Source organism: Dreissena polymorpha, chromosome 11 (assembly GCF_020536995.1).
Source record: "Dreissena polymorpha isolate Duluth1 chromosome 11, UMN_Dpol_1.0, whole genome shotgun sequence".
NCBI classification, from domain to species: domain Eukaryota; kingdom Metazoa; phylum Mollusca; class Bivalvia; order Myida; family Dreissenidae; genus Dreissena; species Dreissena polymorpha.
The window spans coordinates 75180096-75196193 of NC_068365.1; the positions used below are offsets into that span (position 1 = coordinate 75180096).

At 35.7% G+C, this 16098-nt stretch overlaps 2 protein-coding genes across 8 annotated transcripts in view; both read left to right on the plus strand.

Moving 5' to 3' along the window:
• Nucleotides 1-16098, plus strand: part of LOC127850138 (uncharacterized) — a 106874-nt gene that overhangs the window by 52756 nt on the left and 38020 nt on the right. For 3 of the 4 annotated variants that reach the window (XM_052382943.1, XM_052382945.1, XM_052382942.1), the window contains exon 5: nucleotides 5568-6011. The exons of the other annotated variant lie outside the window; for it this stretch is intronic. In XM_052382943.1, the coding sequence (XP_052238903.1) occupies nucleotides 5568-5999 (432 nt within the window). In that variant the 3' untranslated portion in view covers nucleotides 6000-6011. Of the gene's footprint in view, nucleotides 1-5567; nucleotides 6012-16098 lie in introns of those variants that run through there. 4 annotated transcript variants of the gene reach the window in all.
• The window catches only part of LOC127850146 (zinc finger protein 679-like), a 39903-nt gene continuing 30321 nt past the window's right edge, over nucleotides 6517-16098 (plus strand). For all 4 annotated transcript variants that reach the window (XR_008035075.1, XR_008035076.1, XM_052382971.1 and 1 more), the window contains exon 1: nucleotides 6517-7032. Coding sequence is in view for 2 of the 4 variants with exons in the window: in XM_052382971.1 (XP_052238931.1) it covers nucleotides 6519-7032 (514 nt within the window). In the remaining 2 variants the exon portion in view is untranslated. The remainder of the gene's footprint in view (nucleotides 7033-16098) is intronic.

The following is a 16098-nucleotide window of genomic DNA, read 5'->3' on the forward strand; positions in this document are numbered from 1 at the left end:
ATTGATCTTAGAAGTCAAATGTATTACTTAATTAAATACATTTATAAATATAAAGAAATAATCTTTAGATTATCATAATATTCTCAGGCCTGTTGGTCTTAGGGATGTGTGGGTTGATGAGCAATTTCTCCTTTTATCACAATTATTTCTACCCTACCTGATCATTTCCTTCATATTCCATTTTAATTCAATTGACGTCTGCAATCTCTTTCAAATTGGGAAAGTCCAAAATATGTTGTTTGGTAAAGGGTAAAGGCATTTTGATTCCTATGGGTCTTGTGAATCTGTTTCAAATCAAATGCGTAGATTTGATCTTCAGCATCTAAAAATATGTGAAATAGAAAGAACGACAATATCTTTTGGAGAGATAAATGTACCTACGTTATAAGCAAAGGACCTGTGCAACAATTCCTGGGCTTTTTTGTCTGTTTAGTTAACACGGTAGTAACTTTTTCCATATATAATCAAAGCGCTGAAGGCACTGAAGATGTTCGCTATTGCATAATTTAACACGCAATTCATTTTTCAAAATCAATCGCAAGTTTGAAATGAAAACACGCCATTCAACTTTAAAAAGTGTGTGTCATAGCGCACGGGTCGAGTTTTGTGTGCACTTTTTATCATCCTTATTATTTCATAGAAATAACTCAGACAAAATAAAAACAGCATGCTTTTTTGGAAGTTCTGAAAGCAAAGAAAGTATGATGAAAATGGTAATGAGAACTTAATATAAAGAAAATTTGCAGTCACCATCATATTAAAGGAATATTTTTTTCTTATATCAAATGACTATCTCACCAAGAATATAAATTCATAATGAAAGTTCCGTGTACAAAACTTTTGATTTTTGACACCATATACAAATTCAAAATATACAATAATCTTCGTATCTTGTATATGGAGGAATAAAAGTATATAAACATTGCTGTTTATGCTTTACTTGTTACCCGAGCAGTTTACACGGTGTCAACAACGCTAACATAAACGTAAGTATAGAGCACTAATGTGCTTTTAGGCGAAGCTGTTTCAGTTTTCATCTTAGTGACTTTTACATAACGCCAATAGACACGCATGAATATTTTCGAATATTTAATAAGCTGATTCGAGATACAACCTCTGAATTTTTGCTACAACACTGCGTATGTGCTCAATTCAAAGAATGTAGCACTGTTCAGTGTAAGGAATTCCGGACTACTCTCTGTATGCTCAAACGACACAAATTGTGGCCCTGTTACAATTACGCGTTACAATCCATCTCGCAGAATTTCAATTTCGCCTCCAAGATGAAAAAACAATCATTAGCGAAATAGTATAGTGTCACGATAAGAGAAAATCGTTTAATTATCATACCACAATGTTTGCCGTACTTGGTCAGCACGTCTGGAAATCATTCCTTTATGTGTGGATAGGCTGCCATTATTAACAAGTTTGCTATTTTGAATTCAATTTTGTATCAAAAAGCATTGTTTTTAAATGTGGCATTTTCAATTCGCAATGAGATTTGTAATGACCCTCGTAATGCGAAAATGGGTCTTATTCCATATGCGCCCATCATATAAATAGCCCACTCAGCTATCCCTCCTTCTGGTAAGGAGAAACATAACATATTGAGTGATTTTAAAGCGAACAGCATCGCCTATGGCCTGACTGCGCAAGAGCACATGTTGGGTTTAACAAACGCTTGCCGAAACGCATAAGACCCATTTTCGCATGACGGCGCTATTGACGTGTGATTTAAATGTGTCGAAAGAAAACTGCGTTAAAATCGAATATAAACATACGATATATTTCGATAATGAAGAAAGTTACTCATAACAAGGCAAATGAGAACACATATGAAGTGCTCTCCCGTAGTATATTTTTTATTTACTCACACTAATGTGTGGTTTGACAATGCTAATGCACATTTCATGCGGTGAATATGCAGCTTACAAGTGAAAAACACAACACAATAGTTTAACTTTTGTTTAATTGTATTTAATTATTTAGAAAAGTAAATTGCTAACTTTATTTCAAAGTCAGCGTATACGCCGACTACATTTTTAAAAGACATTTATTGTTATAAATATATTTAATATATTATATTTAGTTGTTTTCGGTTTTAGCGATTATAAAGCATCTTCGAGGTTGCCTATAGTATGCCTGAGTAATTGATGAACTCATATTCAACTGTCTATGTATTGAGAACTGTGAATATAAACAAGCTAAACCTTCTACTAACCTTCTACTATTGCGTTGCTAGCACCCGTAAATACAAAAGATCGCCGCTATCTGTTGAGAACCAAGAACGCTTTCCAGAAATACCGGATGTAGTAACATGAACGAGGTTATGTAACAGGTCATTCGTATTATTATTATAAATTGTTTGTTATTTTCGGGTTTAGCGATTATGATTTTTTATCGTATCGCTGAAGTTATTGTTGAACTTATGTTCAACGTTTTATAAATTGAGAATATAAATAAGCGTCAACTTTTTCCCAAATCTCTAAATTTACGACCTGTACTACGTCATTGAGCTGTATGTGAGAGCGTAACCTATTGGGTTGTTATCGCCCGTAAACTTTCCTTTGTTTATCGACAGGCGCATCTATTAATAGCCTCATATCATGAATGCCAAAACAACCGCGAAAAAAGAACCACGCGACCAAATAGGACGCTAAACGCAAATACCATGCGACTACGACTTTTATTATGTAAGAACGCTCCGCAAGTCCTCTGAAGCCGGGGCCTTGTGATTGCTATTACGTAAAGAATTGACCTCTAACTGAAGTAAGCAAAGGAAACGCAGCACCTAATTGACCCATTCCTTCTATGTGCGAAGGCAGATTGAATTTTACTAATGTATGGTTTGCCTATTATAACACACTTTATAATGCAGTAAATATGCGACTAAAAAGTAAAAAACACTATAATTAAACTTTTGTTTTGAATAAAGCTATTTAGAAACCAAAATTCCAAACCTTATTTCAAAACAGCAAGACTACATTTTTTAGAGAATATTCTTTATATTGTTATATTTAAATGTTTTTTAACAGTTTCAGCGATAATGAAACATTTTTTATGTTGACTATCGTATCCCTGTAATAATTGTTGAACTCGTGGTCAACGTATTATTAATTGAGACCTGTGAATATAAACAAGCGTAACCTTATATTAGTGCGTAATTCTCACCGGACTCCCCTTTGTTTATCGCCAGCCTCAGATTTATGAATGAGATGAGCGAAAATACGTCACACAGACTATTTTAATCATTCATAAACAATCTTCTCCGCGACACGTACAATACGATCATTGTTTTTTTTAAATTCTTTTCTATAAAACACCATTCGAAACTATTGCATTTAACACGATATTAATATAATGTTTCCATTTGTGAATAAACATAATTGGAGAACTCAAACCTCTTGCATAAATTATACAACTCTTTCTTCGCGGGTAGTAAGCGGGAATTGGGCTAATCATACCTAGGCCGTATCGACCTGAATTTTACATCAAGCACTTTAGACGGTTGCTAAAGCGACCATCTAAAAATGCTCACCCTTCCAACTTTAAGCGCCCAGTGGGACGAGGGATAGAAAGAGAAAGTCACATGCTTGAGTACATTTCAACCCATGCGCATTACACGTTTATTTCGCAAAGAAAAAACACTGGAGCGATACAGGGCCATCATGGCCCTCTTGTTTAAATATATAATTATCATTTCTTTCCTATACAAATTTGTGAATATGGTAGGGTTCATTACAAACCTTTTGACTTATGTCCATAGATACATGATGAACTTTGGCTATGATGTCTTTGATAAACCATGGGCCTTGGTTGTCATTGATGTCTGACTTGGATATTTGACTGGCTACATACATCCCTGTCCCTCGCGGTCTCTCAAGGTCAAATTATTAAATTTTGCTTAAATTGCCATAACTTCTTTATTTATGATCACATTTCATTCATACTTTGACAAAACAATACTTACCTGACATACCTCAATGGACTCCATCCAAACCATCCCCCACGTCCCACCCCAGAATTCTCCCTCCCCCCCCCCCAAAAAAAATGTTTTTTCTTTTTTTTTAAAGATCATCATTTAAATGACCACACACCCACATTATACCTCCCTCTCCATGATGGCTTACGTTATACTGTCAAGCACTCGAATAGTCGAGCGTGCTGTCCTCTGAAAGCTGTTGTTTAATATTGAAGAAAGCAAATTGATATTTGGCATGCATGTGTATCTCATGGAGCTGCACGTTTTCATTGGTGAATGGTCAAGGTCATCCTTTAAGGTCAAAGGCCAAATTTATGGCTTCAAAGCGTCGCAATAGGGGGCATTGTGTTTCTGACAAACACATATCTTGTTTCATTCAAAATCAGGTCCGGTAATCGGGCCACATTCCAGATGAAAAAAGTATATATTTTTCCCAAATGGGAACAAAGAATTCCCAATGGCATGTTTGAAAAAAAAAAGTTTTATGTCCCCCACTATAGTAGTGGGGGACATATTGTTTTTGCCCTGTTTGTTGCTCTGTTGGTTGGTTGGTCTGTTGGTTGGTTGGTTGGTTTGCGCCAACTTTAACATTTGGAATAACTTTTGTAATATGGAGCTGCACATTTTGAGTGGTGAAAGGTCAAGGTTATCCTTCAAGGTCAAAGGTCAAATATATGGGTCAAAATCGCTCATTTAATGTACACTTTTGCAGTATTTCAATATTCAAGATAGCAACTTGATATTTTGCATGCATGTGTATCTCATGGAGCTGCACAATATGAGTGGTGAAAGGTCAAGGTCAAGGTCATCCTTCAAGGTCAGATGTCAAATATATATGTGGCCAAAATTGCTCATTTTATGAGTACTTTAGCAATATTGAAGATAACAGTTGATATTTGGCATGCATGTGTATCTCATGGAGCTGCACATTTTGAGTGGTGAAAGGTCAAGGTCGTCCTTTAAGTTCAGAGGTCAAATATATATTGCCCAAATCGCTAATTTTATGAATACTTTTGCAATATTGAAGATAGCAACTTGATATTCGGCATGCATGTGTATCTCATGAAGCTGCACATTTTGAGTGGTGAAAGGTCAGGTCAAGGTCATCCTTCAAGGTCAAATATATCGGTCAAAATTGCTCATGTAATGTCACTTCTACAATATTGAAGCTAGCAATTTTATATTTGAAATGCATGTGTATCTTTTGGAGCTGCACATTTTGAGTGGTAAAGGGTCAAGGTCAAGGTCATCCTACAAGGTCAAACGTCGTATAGGGGGACATTGTGTTTCACAAACACATCTTGTTAGATCTCAATATTTTGTTCAATTACCATCCATATGAGTTCAACCTTAGTAAATATTATACTGAAAACACTTGTAATCTCAATTTTGAAGAATTTTTTAGCAAAACAACTTCAACGCTACGGGTAATTTCCCAATTTTAGTCAAAACGCCGCAAGTTTTCACAATCAAAAGGGAATCATCCCCATTCCCAAAATAGTTAAAAAAAACACTGATATATATTAATTTACTGTTATTCTGAATAATTTTTAGTGTTGTTCTTCATTTTACTTCTGCTGTTTAGAAAAGCCAAGAATATCAAAAGGCTGAAGTAAGAAGATTTGGTGGCAAAACATATGGCAAATCTCCAAATGAAGATTCTGCTGCGAGCAAAGTGTTTGATGAAGTCTTTGCAAAACCCAAGCAGGCCAAATGGGGAAATGTGTCTTATGTAAAGCAAAGAGCTGATTGCAAGAATTCTGAAAAGGAACAGCTGCAAGAAGAGGATAAAGATCCATTCAAGCCAGCTATTCGGATGACGCTGACCAAGTCACCTGGAAAACCATCTTCTGTTAAGTCAGAACTAAATGACAATGCTGTTGATGAATTTACTGTTAAAAAGGTAAATGTACAAGCATACTGTAAGTCATCTGGAAGGAAAATTAGGACAGAATCACCAGATGTTTCTTTCGTAAAAGTTGATAAAATATTAAAGCAAGAAAAGACACCACTCTAGTGGTTCCTAAAAACACAGAATCTGTGGATCTAGATGATGAAGATGAAGGACTGTACATTGAATCTGATGATGGATCTTCGAATGCAAGTGAAACACCTGCAGAATGCATTATTACCGAAGTTGAAAAAATCAAATTTAATAGGCCTAGAAAATACATGTTTACTAGTCAAAATGTTACTAACAAAGATGGTAATGAGGTTATGGTGCGATTCCGTAGCAAATATCTTAATCCTGAAGTTTATTCAAAATTCACTGAAAACATTCAACCCAAGGATCCAGTTGGTAGTCTTTTAAATGGTAAAGTTGTGCATAAGAATGTGCTGAAACATGATTCAGGGACCACATTAATTGTTGTGTGTTCTCCAAAAGTTGCTGATTCAGAAAAAAAACAGTCAAATACACAATCAAAGTATTTTATGAATAATGTTAAAGATCTCACAAAATCCAAAAACATACCAGTTGAAAAGCTAACTAAAAATAAGAGGTGTAGCAAGATACCGGATATAAGATCCTTTTGACATGGATAAAGATTCAAAGGAAACCACAAATTCCCATGATAACAGTTCTGTAAAAGAAGAATTAGAATCTCCCATTCCAAGTTCATCTGACATTGAAAAGATTTCACAAGAACCCTACACAATTCGTAACAGCAGGGACAAAAAACATGTCCTTTATGAAGAGCCGAAAGAAGAACCAATCAATGTTGACGAAATTGTTACAAAGGTCAGAACTACACCCTCTAGGAAATATCATAAAATATTTTGTTCTCGAAACAAAGGTTACATGGACGCAAATGCAGAGCATGAGACCCCTTCTCCACCTATTAAGGCCCCTGATGAAGCTAAAGATGTTTTGCCGAAAACTCTAAAGAAAGGATATGCTCCTGCTGTTAATCAGCCAAACTCTATCGAAAGTCCAAAGTCGAATGGAGAATTGCCTTCTGAAGCTTTCAAGAATAAACTTGAAGTGCCAGAGACAGACACAGCTATGGAAGTAGAGACACCACAATCTAGCAGCCATGAGACAGATGAGGGTAAGCTTTATTGATTTATTAAGTAGGAATTTGCATCTTTTATAGTATATTTGTATTCTAAAATTAACTGAAAATATTTTGTATTTTCCAAGAGGATGGCTTATACATTTCCTCTTGGGTTTCCTTATGTTCATCTGTTGGAATTAGTGTTCCACATAACTCAAAACGTATTGCTACTAGAGGGATAAATCTTCACAACATTACCACCATATGAATCATTTATTTTTGTTTTGATTTTTTTTAGTTAAGCAGAGTTATGACCCAAGTTTAAGATAACTTGTTCTCATGTTTGGCTTTTTTATCATTTTTTTAGCTCACATGAGCACATGGTGAGCTTTTGTGATCACCTTTTGTCCGTCGTCTGTCGTGCGTCATGCGCCTTGCGCCGTCAACATTTGCCGTGTGAACACCATAGAGGCCACATTTATTGTCCGATTTTCATGAAACTTGGTCAGAAAATATATCATATTGATACCTGGACTGAGTTCGAAACTGGGTCATACTGGGTCAAAAAGTAGGTCACTAGGTCACAAAAAGAAAAACTTTGTGAACACTGTTGAACTCACATTTGATGCCCAATCCTCATGTAACTGTCTCAAAATGTTTGTCTAAATATTATGTTGGTTGAATTAAAAAATGGTTCCGGACCCTTGAAAAACATGGCCGCCAGGGGGCGGGGCAGTATTCCTTAAAGAGCTATAGAGAACCCTTGTGAACACTCTAGAGGTCACAATATGTGCCCAATCATCATGAAAGTTTGTCAAAACATTGGTTTCATTGATATCTCGGACGAGTTCGAAAATGATCCAGATCGGTAAAATAACATGGCCGCCGGGGGCGGGGCAATTTTCTCTATATGTATATAATGAAACTTGTGAACACTCTAGAAGTCAAATTTTTGGTCAAATCTAAAGAAATTTGTTTTTAGCCATAATGTGCTCATGGTAAGCTTTTGTGATTGTTTTTTGTCCGTCGTTGGTCATGCACCATCAACATTTGCCTTGTTAACACTCCAGAGGCCACATTTATTGCCCAATCTGCATGAAATTTGGTCAAAAGAATGGTCTCAATGATATCTTGGATGAGTTCGAAAATGGTTACGTTTGATTGGAAAACATGGCTGCCAAGGGGCGGGGCATTTTTCCTTATATGGCTATAGTAAAACCTTGTTAACACTCTAGAGGCCATATTTATTGTCCAATCCTAATAAAACTTGGTCAGAAGATTCATCCGAATAATATCTTGGAAGAATTCGAAAATGATGCCAGTTGGTTGAAAAACATGGCCATCAGATGGCGGGGCATTTTGCCTTAAATGGCTTAAGTAAAACCTTGTTAACACTCTAGAGGCCACATTTATTGTCCAATCTTCATGTAACTTGCTCAGATGATTTGTCGCAATGATATATTGGATGACTTCAAAATGATAGCCTTTGCTTGTTAAACTTGGCTGCCAAGGGGCGGGGCATTTTTCCTTATCTATATGTATGGCTATATATGGCTATTTTAAAATCTTGTTCACACTCTATAGGCCACATTTATTGTCCGATCTTCATGAAGCTTGGTCAGAACATTCATCCCAATGATATATTGGACGTGTTTGAAAATGATGCCGGTTGGTTGAAAAACATGGCCGCCAGGGGGCGGGGCATTTTTTCATATATGACTCACTAGGAAAACCTTGTTAACACTCTAGTTATATTATAAAGTGCTGCTTTAATGTATTCTTACAATGAAGACAATGTTAAGTTAATATCCTTCCTATTGTGCATATTAAACTTGCAATAATCTATAGATTCTTAAAATTAAATAACACCATTAATTCATAACCTCTTATTTGTTTACTTCAGTTGCCCAATCTTCATGAAATTTGGTCAGAACATTTGCTTCCTGTGTAGTAAAGTTTGGTTTTATTATGTCATTATTAATAATAATTTATTATGTACCATTAACTGTATTATTTAATTTTTCATAACACAGAATTTTCATAATTAACATAACTGTTTTAGTCGTTATTACTTATGGTAAGCCTATCCACTAAGAGATAGTCGAAAGAAAGAGAACATGTACACAATTTTGCAGTATCTCCCTTGTTTAACCTGCTGAGTCATGTTTCCCAATCTATTTTTAGTTCTGCTATAGAATTTGTTAGACCCCTTGGTTTCAAAACACTTAAAGGGTAAATACTTCAAAATGCATATTTTTCTAGTATAATGACATTTTATTTAATATCTACATTGTGATCAATATTGTCTAAATATTTTGCCTTTTGTGATCGCTTTTTGTCCGTCGTGCATTGTGAGTCATGCGTCGTCAACATTTGCCTTTTGAACACTCCAGAGGCCACATTTATTGTCTGATCTTCATGAAACTTGGTCAGACCATTTGTCCCATTGATACCTCGTCTGAGTTTGAAACTGGGTCATGCTTGGTAAAAAACTAGGTTGCTTGGTCAAAAAAAGAAAACCTTGTGAACACTGTAGAAGTCACATTTGATGCCCAATCTTTATGTTACTTTGTCAAAATGTTTGTGTACATGATATGTTGGTTGAGTTCAAAAATGGTTCCGGTACATTGAAAAACTTTTTTGCCCAATCATCATGAAACTAGGTCAAAACATTGGTTTCATTGATATCTTGGACAAGTACGAAAATTGTCCAGATCTGTGAAAAAACTTGGCCGCCAGGAGGTTGGGCAGTTTTCTCTATATGTAGATAGTGAAAACATGTGAACACTCTAGAAGTCACATTTTTGGTCCGATGTTCATGAAATTTGGTCAGAACATGTGTTTTCTGGATATGACGGTTGAGTTCGAAAATTGTTTGGATCAGTTAAAAAGCATGGCCACCATTTCCTTATATTTAGTAAAAAAAGCTTCTGAACACTCTAGAAGTCAAACTTTTTGCCTTATTATCATAAAAAAATCTAAACATCAATTTTATAGATTTCTCGGATGAGTTCGAAAATGGTCATGATGTGTTGAAAAACATGGCCGCCAGGGGATGGGGCAGTTTTCTCTATATGTATATAGTGAAATGTATATAGTGAAAACATGTGAACAGTCTAGTTCTGATATGCAAAAATGTTAAAGAAAGATAACCTGTACATACTTTCTTATAGTTAACTCCCTTGTATAAACCTGGGACTTCCTTCATTAAACATGGTGTACATAAAGACAGTAGTTTGCATGCGCTTAATAAACCTATTATTTCTATGTCATAAAATAACTGTACATGTACTAATGCACTGTAGAGCCTTATCTTTGATCTTTACTGATAAGCCAAGTTAACCAACTGTGTTTTGGTGTATTGATTGAACTTCTTCTAAGATCAATTGACATGACGCCGCCTGTCAATCAAGTTCTTATCTAAGAACTGATCTACCAATCAGCGATCGAATAATCGGGCGCGTTAGTTAGCAACGAACTGTCCGCCATTTTCTAGACAAGCTATGTATAGGTTCACTTTTACTTAAGCGAGTTTCTTTTGTTTACCTCTTTAAAAAAAGGAGATTAAAATGGTTAAACGGTGTCGATGGGGACTATGTAACTCGGACAATCGATATCCTGAAAGATTAGTTGGTGACATTTAATTTATATCGTTTCCAAAGCCGAAAAGAGATCTTGAGAAGTGTAAGAGATGTATAAATGCATGCGGTCGTCACCACGAACAACTGAACGTCAACACTGTCAATGACAATTATAATATATTTTTATCGGATATACTAGCAGATTTAAATAGTTTATGTTATCACATAATATTTCACGTTTTTTTTAAATAGTTTTATCAGTTACTAGGTCATTAATATACAGAAGCGAGGTTCATCTGCATTACTTAAAGAGAAATAAAACCCAGCATGAAGCCTAATTTGTGCTGTGTTTTATTACTCTGATAGTAATGCACTTTATTGCAATTATACATGTTATTAGAAGGTGACACGTGATATATTATATTAATAACGGTATCTACACATGTGCAGAAATGTGATGTCACCAATGAACGCTTTTTATCCACCTTTGAGATCGAATACCTAGTTCTCATTTTTTTCAATGAGTTTCATTTGATTTGTTCGGGAAAAAAAGCGGAAATGAAATAAGGCAAAAACGGTGTGAATAGGTTTAATGTAACTCTGACATTCGGTATCCATAAGTTAGATTAATTAAATATATACCATTTCAAATGGGGAAATGCGGTCTTGACAAGAGCAAGTGGAAGCTTTAATGTGTAGAATTACCGAGATCACCCTTATGGAGCATTTATTTATTTACAAAACTGCAAATGTTATGTTAGAAATAACTACGCATTATTAAGTATGAATTATATCATGTGTGCTTGTAGAATGATAGAGAAGATTTGTACCAACTTTGCGTAACTTAACGAAATCCCCGTTATAAATCGAGTTTTGTGTGTGTCAGAAACAAGTGAAAACGATTATCAGGGATGGAAACTAACTTTATATGGCTGGTTGCCCAGACGGGCAACCAACTTCTGAAATTAGGTTGCCCAGCGAAAAACCTAAGAGCCCAGAACTTTCCTAATACTTTATATACATGTTTGTTGTTTAATGAACGTACAATGTTTGGTCAGACAGCTAGGTAATAAAATGACATAATTTTCAAATTGTATACATTGTTTTAACTTATTCATGACCTGACAATTTCGTTAAAGCTTACAATGTGATCATTAACCTCAAACGCACACTTTTTACATGTACATTTTTAGATTAATGTTTACCCCTACTAGGCAAGACCACTGTAATTAACACAAAGCTTTCTTGTTAAGTAAGTTCTTTTATTTGAAGGTCTTGATACATGCTGTAATGCAATAATTTTAACTGCATCATATTTTGAGGCACTGTAAATAATTTTCACAGTCTGCCACAGACACATGATATACATGAATCAAAAGAGAATTTCACGAAAACACATTTGGTTACATATGTCAATACATGAAAAGAAATGTTGCAGCTCTACTAATAATTTACATAGGTTCGTTAAAGCTTAACAGGCGATTAAAGACCTCAGATTCATCCGAATCAGAATCTGACGAGTCGCTAGACACCAAGTCAAATTCCAGTTCACTGTCAGTCCCATTTTCTACTTCATCAATGTTGACCACATTGTATGCATGTATTTGCTCCTTGGACTTATTGTCTTTAAACATGGGTCTCCTCATGCGAATACCACTAGTGTTCCAGTTGTGAACCGCATCAGTTGGGTCAAAGTGCTCTACATCTGGAGCCTCGAGTTTGATACACAAGAGATTATTCAGTACTGGCTGGGTCATTCTTGTTCGTAGTCTCGTTTTCAATAGCTTTAATTGTGAAAACCCTCTCTCTGCTTCTGCACTGGAGGGTGATATGGACAAGATGAGGTCAATGACAGGTAAGGTATTTGGGAACGTTTGTGCCATCACATCATTCACAGAGATCCAGTCAGCCAGCTTGTTGCTGAAGTTAAACATAAATGATGCAATTCATATTTCATAAATTAAAAATCTTTCTGAAAAAGTATTTAAACCAGAATTTACTAAATTAATTCAGTAAAAACTACTGTAATTGCGCTAAATAGCTGTTGGCTAGCATTTAGTACCTTTGTTTTAAATTAAGTTTATTTCAAAGAAATTATTTATTAAATATTTATTAATAAATATAGAAGAAAATAAATAAATAATGCAGAACTATCAAAAGTAATGGTTAATATTTTTTTGTTTCATTGCTAATTGCCTAGTCATCAGTGACAACAAGATTTAAACTCAATAGCACCTGAGGATTTCCTTCTTGAGCATTGTCCACTCCATTTCAGCCTCAGCAGGTCTTACTCCAGCCTTGACTAGAGTAGGGCTGAAATGCTGCAATAGCACCTGAAGCTCCTGGTCACCATAGTCTAAAGGGTAAACATTGAACATTATTAAAACACTATCCAAATTAATATGTTTTATTATTGATAAATAAGATTTACAAAACGCAAGGCAGCATCATGCGGAAAATCATTACTGGTTTGGTGACTGTGTTAATTTGTTTTATGTTTTATTATGGAACAGGATTGATTTTTAAATTATAAGATTATAATAACTTTAAATGAATTTGATTGGGTAAACTCAAATATTTTAAAACATTTGTGATACTAATTGTAAATGAAAGTGCAAATAGTGTGTTAACAATATAAAGAATGAACATTTCATCCTCCTTAAATTTGGAGCAACTACAACGGCAACAACAAACAATACTTTATCTTCAAAAGTATTAAACTCAACTGAAACCATTTTTGTTAAACATTGCACCTTTAAGCTTCTCCCATGATTTAGGCCATTCACTTATATCAGCTATTCTAGTTGCATGAACAACACCAGGACTAGAGAATTCCGAAAACCGTTCCTCTATACACTTGGAAATGAGTGGGTTCATGTGCTTTCTGGCACATACAAATTCATCATCAGAACCCTTCAAATCATTGAAAACAGGATCCTGTGATTGTACCTTCCTCAAATTAGGACCATCACTGTAAAGAGTGAATATCAACTTTGTTTTAATACATTTAAGATATATGCTAACACGTTTTAAATTACATGTTTACACAAAAAAGTTAAATTAAAGTTAAGTTAAATTACCTGTCTGTGTACTTGTTGATGACATCAATAGTTGAAGAGAGTTCTGCATGCTGAACCCCAAGGACAGCCTGTCTGTTCTGGAGCATCTTCAACATCCGGCTCAAGGGAGTAAGGACATCCAGCAGGTAGTACAAGGGGTACGCAACGCTTCTGGACTGCAATAAGCTTGAGGAAAGCTCGAGCTTTAGCCTTCGCATCACTGCTGACTTTCAAAGACATCTCGATCAGCTGGATAAGAGAGAAATTTAATACACTGAAACTCGTTATTCTATATTTAAAATGTGCTGCTTAAAATTTAATGTATATTATAATCATTGTGCATCGACTAATTACACATGTATTTTGTATCTAAAGAACATTAACATAATGTTTTCTGCAGGTTCAAAGATCACCATTTTTATATGAGTTTATCTTACATTCACTCCTTTATTACCTGCTGAAGATGTGCAACTATAAACTTGTTAGCTGCAATTATGTTAGTCACTGCTCGCAAGGTGTGTGCTATCCATCGAGTTCCTCCAACACGCACAGGCATTAGCAATAGGCCATCACCAGCTGTCTTCAAAGCTTCATAACTCCTGTTCAACATTGATCTATTTAAACTGCTATAATGGTAAAACAAATAAAGGCCCAGCAGGAGTGTGTCAACAGTTTTCATATACAATTTAGTAGACTTTGCCATGTCCTTGAGAGAAAGTTCAAGTCAATGGGCCATGCAGTGGATTTTAATCAATGATGGCTGTTCTTTTTGAAGAAGTGCCCCAACTCCTGCTTTGCATCCTAACATGACACTTGCTCCATCGCATGATAGAGCCACCAGCTTAGAGGAAACATCATCCCATTCCAACGACATGTTTGTGCTTACTAAATGCCTTATTCCACCAACAAGACTTGTCGCATCAGCTTTTTCTGGTTTATGCACTCCTAAAAAATATGTTACAATTTTACCAGCAGTAGCAGTTCTTAAGTACCAGAGTTCTTGTTCCTGAATAGCAGCATCCGTGCTGCAGTCCCCTATTAAGCATAGGAAGTTACTTTTTGAAATTTCTGTTGAGATTCTATCAAACACTGTTGTAGCAATCGCATTCACAAAAACTTGAGCAGATTTTCCATTTCTATAGGTTTCGCCTAGCTGCATCCCTTTCATGTCATCTAATTTACACATCTTCTCAAAGTCAGATAATGGCCTGTTGTTCACTACCAACGCATGACAGGTTCTGAACATGTTACAAAGTTTATTGAAAACTTGAGCATTTAATGTTTGTAGAGTTTTTGCAGCTTGAGAATTGTAATTTGGCTTGCTCTTTGCTAACGCAATAGCCTCGGCACGCTTGTGCCCATCAGATTGTTCGTGCTTCTTAATGCTGTCGATTTTCAATGAGGAGCAACCCGTTACAAAAGAATTTTGCATGCCTTGTTCAATACAATATTTGCATTTCATGCCGCTTTCGTGATCATTTGTCAACCAAGGCCTAGTTTCCAACCACCCTAACTGAAATTCGCGCTTACGTTTATTTTGATCATAATCATGATTATACTTGCGTTTTTCAGTAGGGTGGTTTTTCCAGGCTGAGACACGCCTTGAATGAACTGCCACATATTGAAATTTATTACGACGCAGCCATTTCGAACAGAAAGTTCACAGCGCAGTAAACATCGTAGTAGTAGTAAATGGTGACGTCAGACGCTGTCAACTTTATGGGTATTCGATGTTTTGAACGGCGCGATTTGATTGGCTGAGACCATTTCACGCCAGAGGGGTTAATGTATTGAAAAATACCGCGCAATGTATCGATTGTAGAAAACATCGTAGTAGTAGTAAATCGTGACGTCAGACGCTGTCAACTTTATGGGTATTCGATGTTTTGAACGGCGCGATCTAATTGGCTGAGACCATTTCACGCCAGAGGGGTAAATGTTATTGAGAAATACCGTGCAATGTATCGATTGTTCAGAACGGCCTTTTTAAAAAGCTATTCGCCAGGACGGACTACCGGCTTTTGAGATTCATTCGCCCGACGTAAAAAGTACTCGCCCCGGGCGAACGGGCAACCGTTAATTTCCATCCCTGATTATATGTTTCTATTTTAATAGAATTGAATCGATAAATGCCACATAATAAGATTTATTATTACTGATATAACCAATAAATGCTGAACTTGGGAGAAGTCGGTACCTGCGCCAGCGTCTGATACAGGTAGTTTTACTGAATTCCCCTTCATACAGCGCTACTTTATATATGACAATGACCAAACTTATTGTGCTGTCTTGCACTTTCAATTATAATGATTTATAAATGTCCCATAAGCAATGTTTAATATTATTAATATCACTTTTATACGTAATAACATGTAGGATTTTGGTACACTCGGTGTCAGAAAGCGTGTAAAACTTCACAGAAATCCCAGTTTAAAGCGCTATTTCGTGTCAAATACACGAGTGGAAATGTTTCGTAAATA